Source organism: Durio zibethinus, chromosome 1 (assembly GCF_047325235.1).
Source record: "Durio zibethinus cultivar Kanyao isolate XHJ-2024 chromosome 1, ASM4732523v1, whole genome shotgun sequence".
In the NCBI taxonomy this organism is placed as follows: Eukaryota; Viridiplantae; Streptophyta; class Magnoliopsida; order Malvales; family Malvaceae; genus Durio; species Durio zibethinus.
The window spans coordinates 7726188-7737085 of NC_143162.1; the positions used below are offsets into that span (position 1 = coordinate 7726188).

Consider the following 10898-nt stretch of genomic DNA (forward strand, 5'->3'; position numbering starts at 1 on the left):
GATTCATCAATGTACAAAATGTGGCAGGAGCATTGGTCAGTCCAAAGGGCATAACAAGAAATTCAAATGCATCATACCGTATTACACAAGTGGTCTTTGGCTCATCTCCCTCAGCGATTCTAACTTGATGGTAGCCAAATCTCAAGTCTAATTTGGAAAAGTACTTAGCCCGACTTAGTTGATCAAACAAATCTGCTATAAGAGGGATGGGATATTTGTTTCTCACGGTGACTTTGTTCAAGGCTCTGTAGTCAACACATAATCGTAAACTTTCATCATGCTTCTTCTGAAATAGCACTGACGCTTCGAAAAAAGCCTTTGATGGTATAATGAACCCAGCCTGTAGAAGCTCATCTAATTATTTCCTTAGTTCGACCAACTTTGGCGGGGTCATGCGGTAAAGGGCTTTAACAGAGGGTTTAACTTCTGGGAGGAGCTCAATTTCATGGTCCACGACTCGTCGAAGAGGTAGAACCTTAGGCAACATCCCTGGCATCACCTCTTCGAATTCTTCCAACATTTTTTTCACGCCATCAGGTATCGATTCCACTCTCAACCATTTTTTATAAATCGGCATGACCACAAAGAAGAGTTCCCCTCTCTTTACCCATTTCTTGAACTGTAAAGCTGAGATCATTTTCTTCCCATTCTTTGGTAAGATAGTGGTCGGCACCACACATAGGTGTTCTCTTAAGAACAACAAGTAGCTAGCAGCAGGGATAAGGATCACCTGAGCCAACATCATGAAGTCCAATCTGAAGATGACATCAAAGTCATCCATGGGAGAAACTGTAAAGTCTATCTTCCCTTTTCATGGCCCCAATTTGGTCGTCACACTCTTGGAGCTTCCACTGATTGTAAAAGCTGACGAATTGATCGTCTTCATTCGCCAACAATCCTTGCTAACCCGGAGACCACACCTTTTTGCTTCTTCAGGTGTGATGAAAGTATCGATTGCACCCGTGTCTACCATGGCCCTGGTGGTCTTCTCATTGATCATTAAGTTCACATACATCAGGCCTCTACCCTGCTCTTTCTTTATTGTGTTCAGTTGAGTGTGAAAGGCATTGAGGAACCTTATTAAACCCATCCTAGCTGGCTCTTCTTCAACTTCTTCAATGCTCTCTGACGCTTTTACGGACTCTTGAGACGAGACTCTTAAGGCATTAAGGGCTCTTCTGTGTAGGCATTCGGCCACCCGATGCGACCTCTTGCATAGGAAACAAGCTAGTGGTTGCCTAGGCTTAAAAGTCATTACGTTGTTTGTCTTGGGTTGAGTGCTATCTCGATTAAAAGACCTCATGCCTGATCCCCCACTGAAGGGCCGGTCCAACCTAGTCATCTTTTTCCCACTCCTAAAGTTGAAGCTACTGCCAGCTGATGGAAGATTTTTTTCATTTTAAGGAGCCATCATTATAATCGTTGAGACGTTCAGTTGCAGCCATAGCCATGGTCACGTCTTGCACTTTTTATCTTTGTAGTTCTGTCTTGGCCCAAGGCTTGAGGCCCTCAAGGAAATAAAACATCTTGTCCTTTTCGGACATGTCTCGAATATCCAACATAGGGTAGAAAAACTCCTTACAAACTCTCGCATTGTTCCTGTTTGCACCAATTCTCGAAGTTTCCTTCGGGCCATATACTCCACATTTTCAAGAAAAAATTGGTTTTTCAGTTCTTGTTTCAGGTCCGTTCAAGTCTTGATCGGACACTCGTCATTGACAAACTTGGAGCGCCACCATAGCTTGGCATCCCCTGTGAGGTACATCAACGCCATTGCTACATTGTCTTCCTCTGAATATGTGTGTACAGCTCGAAAGTACTGCTCCATGTCAAACATGAAGTTTTCAAGCTCCTTAGCATCTCTTGCCCTCTCATAGCATCGAGGCTCTGGCACCTTGGCCCTTTTTCCCCTTTCCGTCAAGCTCGAACTCAATCTGGCCACAGTCATTTGTATGATGCTCACTTGTGCTCTGAGCTCCTCAAACTCCTTTTAGAGAACATTCAAGGCATCTCTAGCCTCTTCGCTCACGTTGTGGAGAGTATCGAACAACTCTCGTTGGGTTGTCTCGATCTCCCTCAATCGATCTTTAGTCATCATGTAAGTTTTCACTGCGACCACCACGGCCTCAAGTTCCTCAAGTCTCTATTGATAATTGGGTCCACCACTTGTGGCCATCTCCTCCATTTTCTAACACTTCTCAACCGTGCTCTGATACCACGTATCACAAACTAGGCTTTCTCTCAACAAGCAATAGCCCGTGCGGCACTTGAATGGACGCTCCCACCCAAGTCAGCCCTCAATAGTTCGATATCTGAACAAATAACCATAAGCCACAGTTAGTCCCTAGCATATGCAATAAGACACATTCATATCGAGATTAATCTCAAGCACACACAAGAAGGCACATTCACATTGACAAAAAGAAAAACACATCAAGGCAACAATCAGGACATTCAAATCGGAGGTGGATTTTATTAAAATCGAGGATATTACATCGGGACTTCCCACCATCGCCAGGGCCAGGGGGCAGCGCTTGGCGGATAGCCTAGGTCCGTATCGCGACCAGTGAGACAGCCCAATAGGACGCTGCCCATTCACCCCCTTAAAGAGCCTTAGAGATTTTAGAGCTATACTACCATTAACCATTACAATGTTTGAAATGGGGACACTTTTCCTAGCACAAGAGATCTACCCGGTCATGGCCCTATACATGGGTGGCTCATGACAACCTAAACCCTGGTCATAACCCTATACAAGGTTGGCTCATGACACAAGGCTTGAGCTATTGGAGTAAGCAATTTCTCTACAAAGAAACTTGGAGATCTGTTGGAGGTAGCTCGCGTTACTCCTGCTGTACTGCAGGTGGAATGCCATCCTGTCTGGCAGCAGGCCAAGCTACATGCATACTGTGAATCCAAGGGAATTCATATAACTGTGAGTATACATATATATAGTATGAAAGTAAAAAAGCATGAGGTTGGAATTCACATTTATATTTATGATGCCTGCTTCTACTGGATAAGCTAACCTATTTAAAGAAATTTAGGATTCATTTAGATGACACGCTTTAAGGAGGTTCAGGATAGGCTATTATGTTGTAGTATGTGTTATTTCTTATTGTCTTCAAACACTCATTGTTTCTTATGTAATATATAGAGAATTACTTGTTGTGGTTTCAGGGGTATTCACCATTGGGTTCCCCAGGCACAGGAACTGTCAAGACACAGGTCCTTAAGAACACAGTTTTGAATATGGTTGCGGAGAAATTGAGCAAGTCCCCTGCTGAGGTAGCTCTCCGTTGGGGGTTGCAAATGGGTCACTGTATATTGCTTAAGAGTACAAATGAAGAGACGATCAGAGAAAACTTTGATGTTTTTGATTGGTCTATACCTGTGGACTTGTTTGTCAAGTTTTCTGAGATTGAGCAGGTAAGTTACTTATCCATTTTTCATGGCCGGTTTATTGTAGATCTATAGTGTATAAGCAAAATACGTGAGCTTTAGGTCTAGTTCAGTGTTGATGTAATTATTAGTCTAGTGAGAACCACGTTTGTCGGAGGCTAAATTGGTGGACCTGTTTGACCTGTCAAGGAGAAGAAAAAGGTCAGGAAGCATCGGCGTTAGGACTCCGGAATTCGACGCTTAAGTCAATATGTGCCTGATAAGAGAAGCAGTTAATAACAAAGAGGAGAAAGTGGAGATGGACTAGGCCGAATGAGGATCTCGGATCTCCCTTCAAGCCTTCACTGGTATCTTTCATATCTTTACCTCCATCCTCCTAGATGTGTTAGTGGTGTGATGTGGATTTGGTCAAGTGGCAGTCTGGATTATCTTACTCTTATGGGCGTCGTGGGCGTAGTTTGTTGGGCCTAACATTCAGATTATTTATTACCTGTTTTTGTCTTCCAGGAGAGGCTGATCAGGGCGGTGGACTTGTGCATGAAACATTTGGGGCATATTGGACCATGGAAGAACTATGGGATGGTGAGATCTGAACGTACGCCTAAAGCTTTGAGAGCCTAAACAATTTGTCCTTTACGTACGCGTTTGTTTCGGAAGAAATTACCTTAGCTCTGGTAAAAGAGATTCATGCTGCTGCTAAATTTTAAAATAAGGGAAGGAGCAGTGTGTACCATTTAAGCATACTAGTATCTTGGATACAGATATGGTGAACTATATCTTCCAATGTAATAATAATTATTACAAAACCCATTCTCGAAATCCAATCTTCTAAATTTTAAATATTACTTTTGTACGGATTACCAACAGCTAGTCACGTGTTGCACTCAAGTTGCTCGTTTTTTTTTTTTTTTACTTTTTTGGTTTTTATTTTTTTTTCTCTTTCTAATATTTAAAAACATTTTTAAAATTATAAAAATATATACTTTTTCAAATATTTTATTTTGTGTGTGTGAGATGTATTTATATCTTTTTTTATTATTTTTTCTTTCTCGTTAAAAAATATTTAATTTATTTTAAATGCAATCTACTTGATACCAATGATATGTCATATATTTTTATTATTTTTTATATATATTTTATGAATTTTTTTTAAATTTTAATATTTTTTAGACCCATTTGATATCGAAAATATACAATGTATCAAATCGTTTAACTTATTCTTTTGCTTTTTTTTTTTTCATTTTTAATATTTTATAAATTTCTTTCATATATAATCCATTTGATGATTTAAAAAAAGAAAGTGGAGGTGTCAGTATCACGTTGGGATTGCCTTTTTTATTTTTTGGTCTTTTTTAATTTTTATTTTTTTTTAAATTCATGAAATAAAATTTTTTAAAACTTTTATCATTGGTAATGAACTCAACTTTCTTCTATTTTTATTTTCATTTACTTTTATTTATTTTTTTAAATAAAATCATTTTTTTAAAAATAAACAAATAAATGCGTACATGTGGTTTTTATTTTTTAATTGAAACTCAACCTGACATGTGGTATCGTATTTTTTATTTTTTTAATTAATCAAATTATTATTTAATATTTTAATTTAAAAATTAGGATGTCTACATAATACTTTAATGAACTCTTTTTTTATATATTTTTTTATTAAATTAATTTATTAAAAAAATTAGGCCAATAGAGATGTCTATATAGCATCTCATTTGTTTTTTTTTTTTTCTTGTTTGCCGTTTTTATTTTTAATTAAATAAAATTTGTAGTTTTTATTTTTAATTAAATAAAATTTGTAACAAAATATGCTAATTGATAAAAATATCAAAATATTTTATATTTAAGAGTTTCAAGATGGCTTTTTAAATAGGAACCAAATTGACATAAGTTGAGTTTTTCATAAAATATGATATTGGGGTGAAAACATGTTTAGAATATATTGTCTTAACTCATTTAAAAGTATATATAAAAATATATATTTTATTATTAATTAAATTCTATATTTATATATAATATTAATAAAATTATTATTTGATATTTAAATTTAATAAATTAATATTTTAAACTTAATAGACATGTGATGCCTCCTATGAACTAATTTTTTTTAATTTTTGTTTTTGTTCTTTTTTACTTTTTACATTATCTTTCGTTTTAGATTTTTTTATTAGATATATTTTATGATAATAAAAGGTTAATTCAAATATTGATCTAATACTCTCAATAAGCTTTTTTTATTTTTTATATTTTTTTATTAAATAAATTTTATAATAAAAAATAATGATTAATAAAAATTATAAAATAATTCGTGCCCAACAAATTTTGATATATTCTTGCTAATTTTTTTTAATTGAAATCAAATCGGAACGAAACAAATCGTTTACAAAAAAACGAGATCGAAGCTAAACCGTATTTATGTCTCCGAAATGTGGAGAAATCCTCCCCCACCTCTAATTTATCACAATAGATAATTCCTCTATGTTGTTAAAATTAATTTCATTTCCTCTGATTTCAACGTTATAAAACAGGAAACCTTTCATTACCTTTTCGCATTTCTGAGTTAAGGTTAAAGTGTTAAAATTAATTTCTAAACCACTAATAATGGGAAATGGGGACAGTCAGGTCAGATTTTTTAACAAACTAATAGTCTCTGAACAAGTGATCATCAGGAGCTTTCGGTTCAAGCATTCTCAACCACGAAACGTTGAAAAAACAGTAATAAGACGTCAAACTGTGAAAACGAAACTGTTGAAGACCGAATCGTTTGTTAAGTGTTGTTTTTGTCTGCTCTCTTCTCTACGCAGTATGCAATAGTTGCAAAAAAATGGCTGATGAAATCAGGTTCTTTGAACTAAACACAGGAGCTAAGATCCCTTCGGTTGGGTTGGGCACTTACGCTGTTACTGGAAACACAGTCACTACTGCCGTCAAGGTATCTTCTTGTTTTTCTTTTTCTTTTCCTTTTTTTTTTTGGGTTTTTTGTTTGTGATTTTCAGTTGAATTGCATTATCTTTGTTGGATTCAGGTTGGGTATAGGCATATTGATTGCGCTTTTATGTATGGCAATGAGAAGGAGGTGATAAATTTGCAATTTCTCTTTAGTTTCTCAGTCATGATATAATAAATTTACCCAAAGTTAATTTACATTTTTTTCATATAATTAATTATTTTCTGGTATATGCAGATAGGCTTTGCATTGAAGGAGTTGTTTGATGATGGTGTAGTGAGGCGTGAGGACTTATGGATCACCTCCAAGCTCGGGTTTGTTCCTTTTCTCTTTTCTTTTGCCCCCATAATTTTTGTTCTTTTTTTTTTATTATTTTAAACTTGGTTTTAGGCTGTGAAAAGTTAATGAAATTCTACTTGAAAGTTCATATTTTGAAATAGTTGAACAAGTTAATTTTGTTTCTTTCCTTTCCCTGGATTCGTTTTATCATCAAAGCCTAATAAAATGATGATCAGGTGCACCCATCACTTGCCTGAAGATGTACCAGAGGCATTGAACAGAACTTTGCAAGATTTGCAGCTTGACTATGTGGATCTCTATCTAGTATGTATAGCACAAAACTCTTATTTTCTGTATACTTCATTCGAGAAATGAGTTATGTTCCAGAAGTTGCTTTTTGGTTTGTTTAATTTGATGTTCTTTGGAGTCAAGTGTCAAGTAGCTGAATTTATATATTTTGACATGGTTCATCATGATAATTTCTATGAAAGAGCTATATTTGTTGCTAATTGTGATGAATTGTGAAGATACACTGGCCAGCCAGTGTGAAAAAGGGTTCAATTGGTGTTACGCCTGAAAACCTCACACAACCAAACATATCCAGTACGTGGAGAGCAATGGAGGCACTTTATGATTCTGGCAAGGCTCGGGCTATTGGTGTGAGTAACTTCTCTTCTAAGAAGCTTGGAGATCTGTTGGAAGTAGCACGCGTAATTCCCGCTGTCAATCAAGTGGAACTTCACCCTGTATGGCAGCAGCCAAAGCTGCATGAATATTGTCAATCCAAGGGAATTCACTTGTCGGTGAGTTTGAAGATTTGAAGCTACAAAATTTTCTTGTGCTCTGTTTCATTGAAACAAACAGGCCATCACTTGATGAATTCCATTTTCCATTTTGTACCAGCTGGTCTGGCTGATAATTTTTGTTCGTTTCTCATCTTCCCTTACTCCATCTTGATTGTATAATTTTGTATTGGTAGTAGCTGTTAATTTCTTTTGATCTCAGGGATATTCACCGTTGGGTTCCCAACGTAGAGATAATGTCAGAAAAAAGGTTCAGGAGAATCCCGTTCTTAAAATGGTTTCAGAGCAACTGGGGAAATCTCCTGCGCAAGTGGCTCTCCGTTGGGGACTGCAAATGGGCCATAGTGTACTGCCTAAGAGCACAAATGAGGCCAGACTGAAGGAAAATCTTGATATTTTTAACTGGTCTATCCCCGGAGATTTGTTTGCCAAGTTTTCTGAAATTGAGCAGGCAAGTGTCAATTTCACTTTTTTTTTATCGTCGCTTCCTTCTCTTTCTCTGTCTCTCTCACATGTGCATGTTTACTGCTCACTAGCTTACTTGTTTATTTTGGTGCTTCCTGTAACTTCAATTTTCTGAGACTTGACATGATGGCATATGTTGTGTGTGTGTGTGTGTGTGTGTGCATATGTATAAGGGAATAAAAAAATTATGCAGCTTTTATCTTGAAGCCTATGGTATAATAGTATCTGAACAATCTTTAGATCAAGACATACCGTTTAGTCAGGATTCCATCTTTTTTTTTTGTTGTGGATTGTGTAATTGAATTGTTTTCAACCAAGGAAAGGTCTTCGGTTCTGCTAAGTATTGAATATTAGGATTTTCATTGCAGGAGAAGCTAATTAGAGGCAGTGTTTATGTACACCAGACTTTTGGTGCATACAGCACCATTGAAGAATTATGGGATGGTGAAATCTGAGCCGACAGATGTTCGAAATTGTTGTTGACATGCTACTAAATTTCAGTGTTTATGCCTACCTGCATGTAGCTAAATCCAAAAGATCATGAAATTTAGAGTAAAGTAACGAGAGCTATCAGGAATGCATTTTCGGAAGAAGGAAGCAGAGTTCTTTGCAGAAGGTGAGCTTAAATGCATGGAATATTTGTTGCAGACTCTTTTAAACGATATAAAAAAAGCAATAAAGGGTGTCTTCATCATTTTGTGCTGTGTAATTTTGCTGAATTTACGTAATTGCATGATAAATTGAGACTCATCCTGACATAGAAAACAGTATTCATAACCATATAATTGGGCAAAGCTACATCCTAATCACACAATCGGAATCCTGACAAGGATTGGACATGTAAAAGATTAAATATAATAAAAAAAAGTTAAAAAAAACGTAGTAAATTATTGCAAGTTTAAGATTTTGAATTTTTTTATTTTCAAAAGCACTATGTTGTTTACATATATAATTAGTTGATCAATTAAAATAATAATAAAATAAATTAAATATTTCAATATCAAGAACTTTTTTTACTATGAAAACATAGTAATAGATATAATATTTATAAAAAAATATTTATGATATTTTTAACTTCATTTTTTATGTAAAAAATGTAGTATTTGATAAATATATAATTTTCTCTATATCAATAATTATGTTTTTTGTTATAGAAATGTAATCGTTGATAAATCGTAATTTTTTTTTTTATAAGTATTACATTTTTTACATATAAAACATAATTGATCATTTAAAAAAAAATAAGTTTGATATTTTCAATATCAATGACATTTTTTAGTATGAAAATATAATAATAAATATAATATTTATAATATAATATTTAAGATATTTTTAACCACGTTTTTATATTAAAAAAGGTAGTGTTCGATAAATATAAATTTTTTTTATATCAATAAATTATAGTAATTGATCATTTGGAGTTGATAACGTTTCAAAAATTGAAAATGTAATTTTTGTTGAAAATATGAAAAAATATTTTTTATAATTTAATAAGGATGACATTTTTAAGATAGAAAATACAATATTTGTTGAATAGATGACGTTTTAAAGATAAAAACGTAATTTTTGTTAAAAACAAGGAAAAATATATTTTTTGGAATTTAATAAGGATAATGTTTCTAAGATAGAAAATGTAATTTTTATTGAAAAAATAAAAAATATATTTTTTAAAATTCAATAAAAATGATTTTCTAAAATAAAAAATATAATCTTTGTTGAAAATATAAAAATAAAATGTAAAATATCTTAATGTAATATTATTACATATATAATCTAAAATTTATTTATTTAATATTATTATATATAAAATTTGTTACCAGGCACGCGAAGGTCAATTCATGTCTTTTCTCTGCATAAGGATAATAACATGTTATTCATATATTAATATTATGAATGTTATGTGTTATTCATGTGTTTTCAAAGATAATATAATAAAAAATTTTATTAAGTAATCTTACATTTACATGAATTAAACACAAAAATTTTATATTTTTTAAATTTAAAAAAATTCAAAAATCATACATTTTTTTTAATATCACTTTTTTCTTAAATTATATATTTTTTTCAAAATTTAACGAATCAAACATAAATAAAAGTTATGGGGTCAATCTTCATTTATAAGTAAACTTTTTCCTTTGGGATAATCTTTCTCTCAAATTGTAAAGAGCATATCCAAAGGAATTGTTTCCATGGGGACTTTTATAATAAGTTTAAATGTTTTTACATTATTATATGGTTATTAAATAATAACTGTTAGATATAAAAAAAATTAATATAAATTATTGATTTTTTTAATTATAAAAATAATTGATTACCTGTTATTTTGTTAATCCAATTTTAATTAATTAATATAAAAAATTATTTATTAAATAAAAGAAAATAAATTTTAAAACTATTAAGAGTTCTTCTTCATTTTATTAAAGGAATTTTAAAATTGCTAGGGTTCTTTTTATTTTTATTATTTTTTTACTATTTTTTTCATAAGATTGATCAAGCACTTTGAAGTCTTATACATATTCATCTCTGCTTTGAAACTTCAGCATCGTTTTCATTAATGCATCAAAAGTTTCTTCTGTTGTAGCCAAATCTTCATTATTCATCTTAGGTAAATTTCAACGTCTTTCCATTCAAGAACAATATTATAACAAAGCTTTGGATTTAAAAGATTATTATCCTCGTGTCAGTTGTGCTGATTTTTTATTTATTTTATTGCTTTTTACTTTTAGTTGTTTTTGTAATTGGGTTTTATGCTCTAAGGATGAGGGAATTCTGTTTTTTTTTTTTTTTTTAACATAATCAATCGTTAACTGATAATCAACAACATATACAAAAGCTATGACCGCCCATACTCAACCTCAATACTACAAACAGATAGCTAGTCAAACCTAAATCAAGTTTTTTTTTTTTTTTTTTTTCAATTAGAAAGTTTAGCTAATTTGAAGATGAGAAAGGCTGGCCATAGGTTATATGTGATCCCAGGAACTCAGTTTCAACTTAAA

At 32.8% G+C, this 10898-nt stretch overlaps 2 protein-coding genes across 2 annotated transcripts; both read left to right on the forward strand.

Moving 5' to 3' along the window:
- Positions 1-1542: 1542 nt before the first annotated feature.
- LOC111311973 (NADPH-dependent aldo-keto reductase, chloroplastic-like) lies at positions 1543-4568 on the forward strand. The gene is made up of 5 exons (XM_089742563.1): positions 1543-1565; positions 1685-1803; positions 2784-2935; positions 3181-3429; positions 3910-4568. The coding sequence occupies exons 1-5, from the start codon at positions 1543-1545 to the stop codon at positions 4021-4023; spliced, it is 657 nt and encodes a 218-aa protein (XP_089598689.1). The 3' UTR covers positions 4024-4568.
- A 1462-nt stretch (positions 4569-6030) lies between these two features.
- Positions 6031-8593, forward strand: LOC111301133 (aldo-keto reductase family 4 member C8-like). Its single transcript, XM_022896603.2, has 7 exons — positions 6031-6337; positions 6431-6481; positions 6590-6666; positions 6868-6955; positions 7159-7434; positions 7637-7885; positions 8268-8593. Exons 1-7 carry the CDS (start codon positions 6230-6232, stop codon positions 8352-8354), a joined length of 936 nt encoding a protein of 311 aa, XP_022752338.2. The 5' UTR covers positions 6031-6229; the 3' UTR covers positions 8355-8593.
- Positions 8594-10898: the final 2305 nt, after the last annotated feature.

Coding starts and splice junctions, on each gene's coding strand:
- LOC111311973 (XM_089742563.1), top strand. CDS start 1,543: ATGTCTCGAATATCCAACATAGG. Junction 1,566..1,684: donor TCTCGAATATCCAACATAGG/GTAGAAAAACTC, acceptor TTCTTGTTTCAG/GTCCGTTCAAGTCTTGATCG. Junction 1,804..2,783: donor GTCTTCCTCTGAATATGTGT/GTACAGCTCGAA, acceptor ACAAGGCTTGAG/CTATTGGAGTAAGCAATTTC.
- LOC111301133 (XM_022896603.2), top strand. CDS start 6,230: ATGGCTGATGAAATCAGGTTCTTTGAACTAAACACAGGAGCTAAGATC. Junction 6,667..6,867: donor TGGATCACCTCCAAGCTCGG/GTTTGTTCCTTT, acceptor AATGATGATCAG/GTGCACCCATCACTTGCCTG. Junction 6,956..7,158: donor ACTATGTGGATCTCTATCTA/GTATGTATAGCA, acceptor TGAATTGTGAAG/ATACACTGGCCAGCCAGTGT.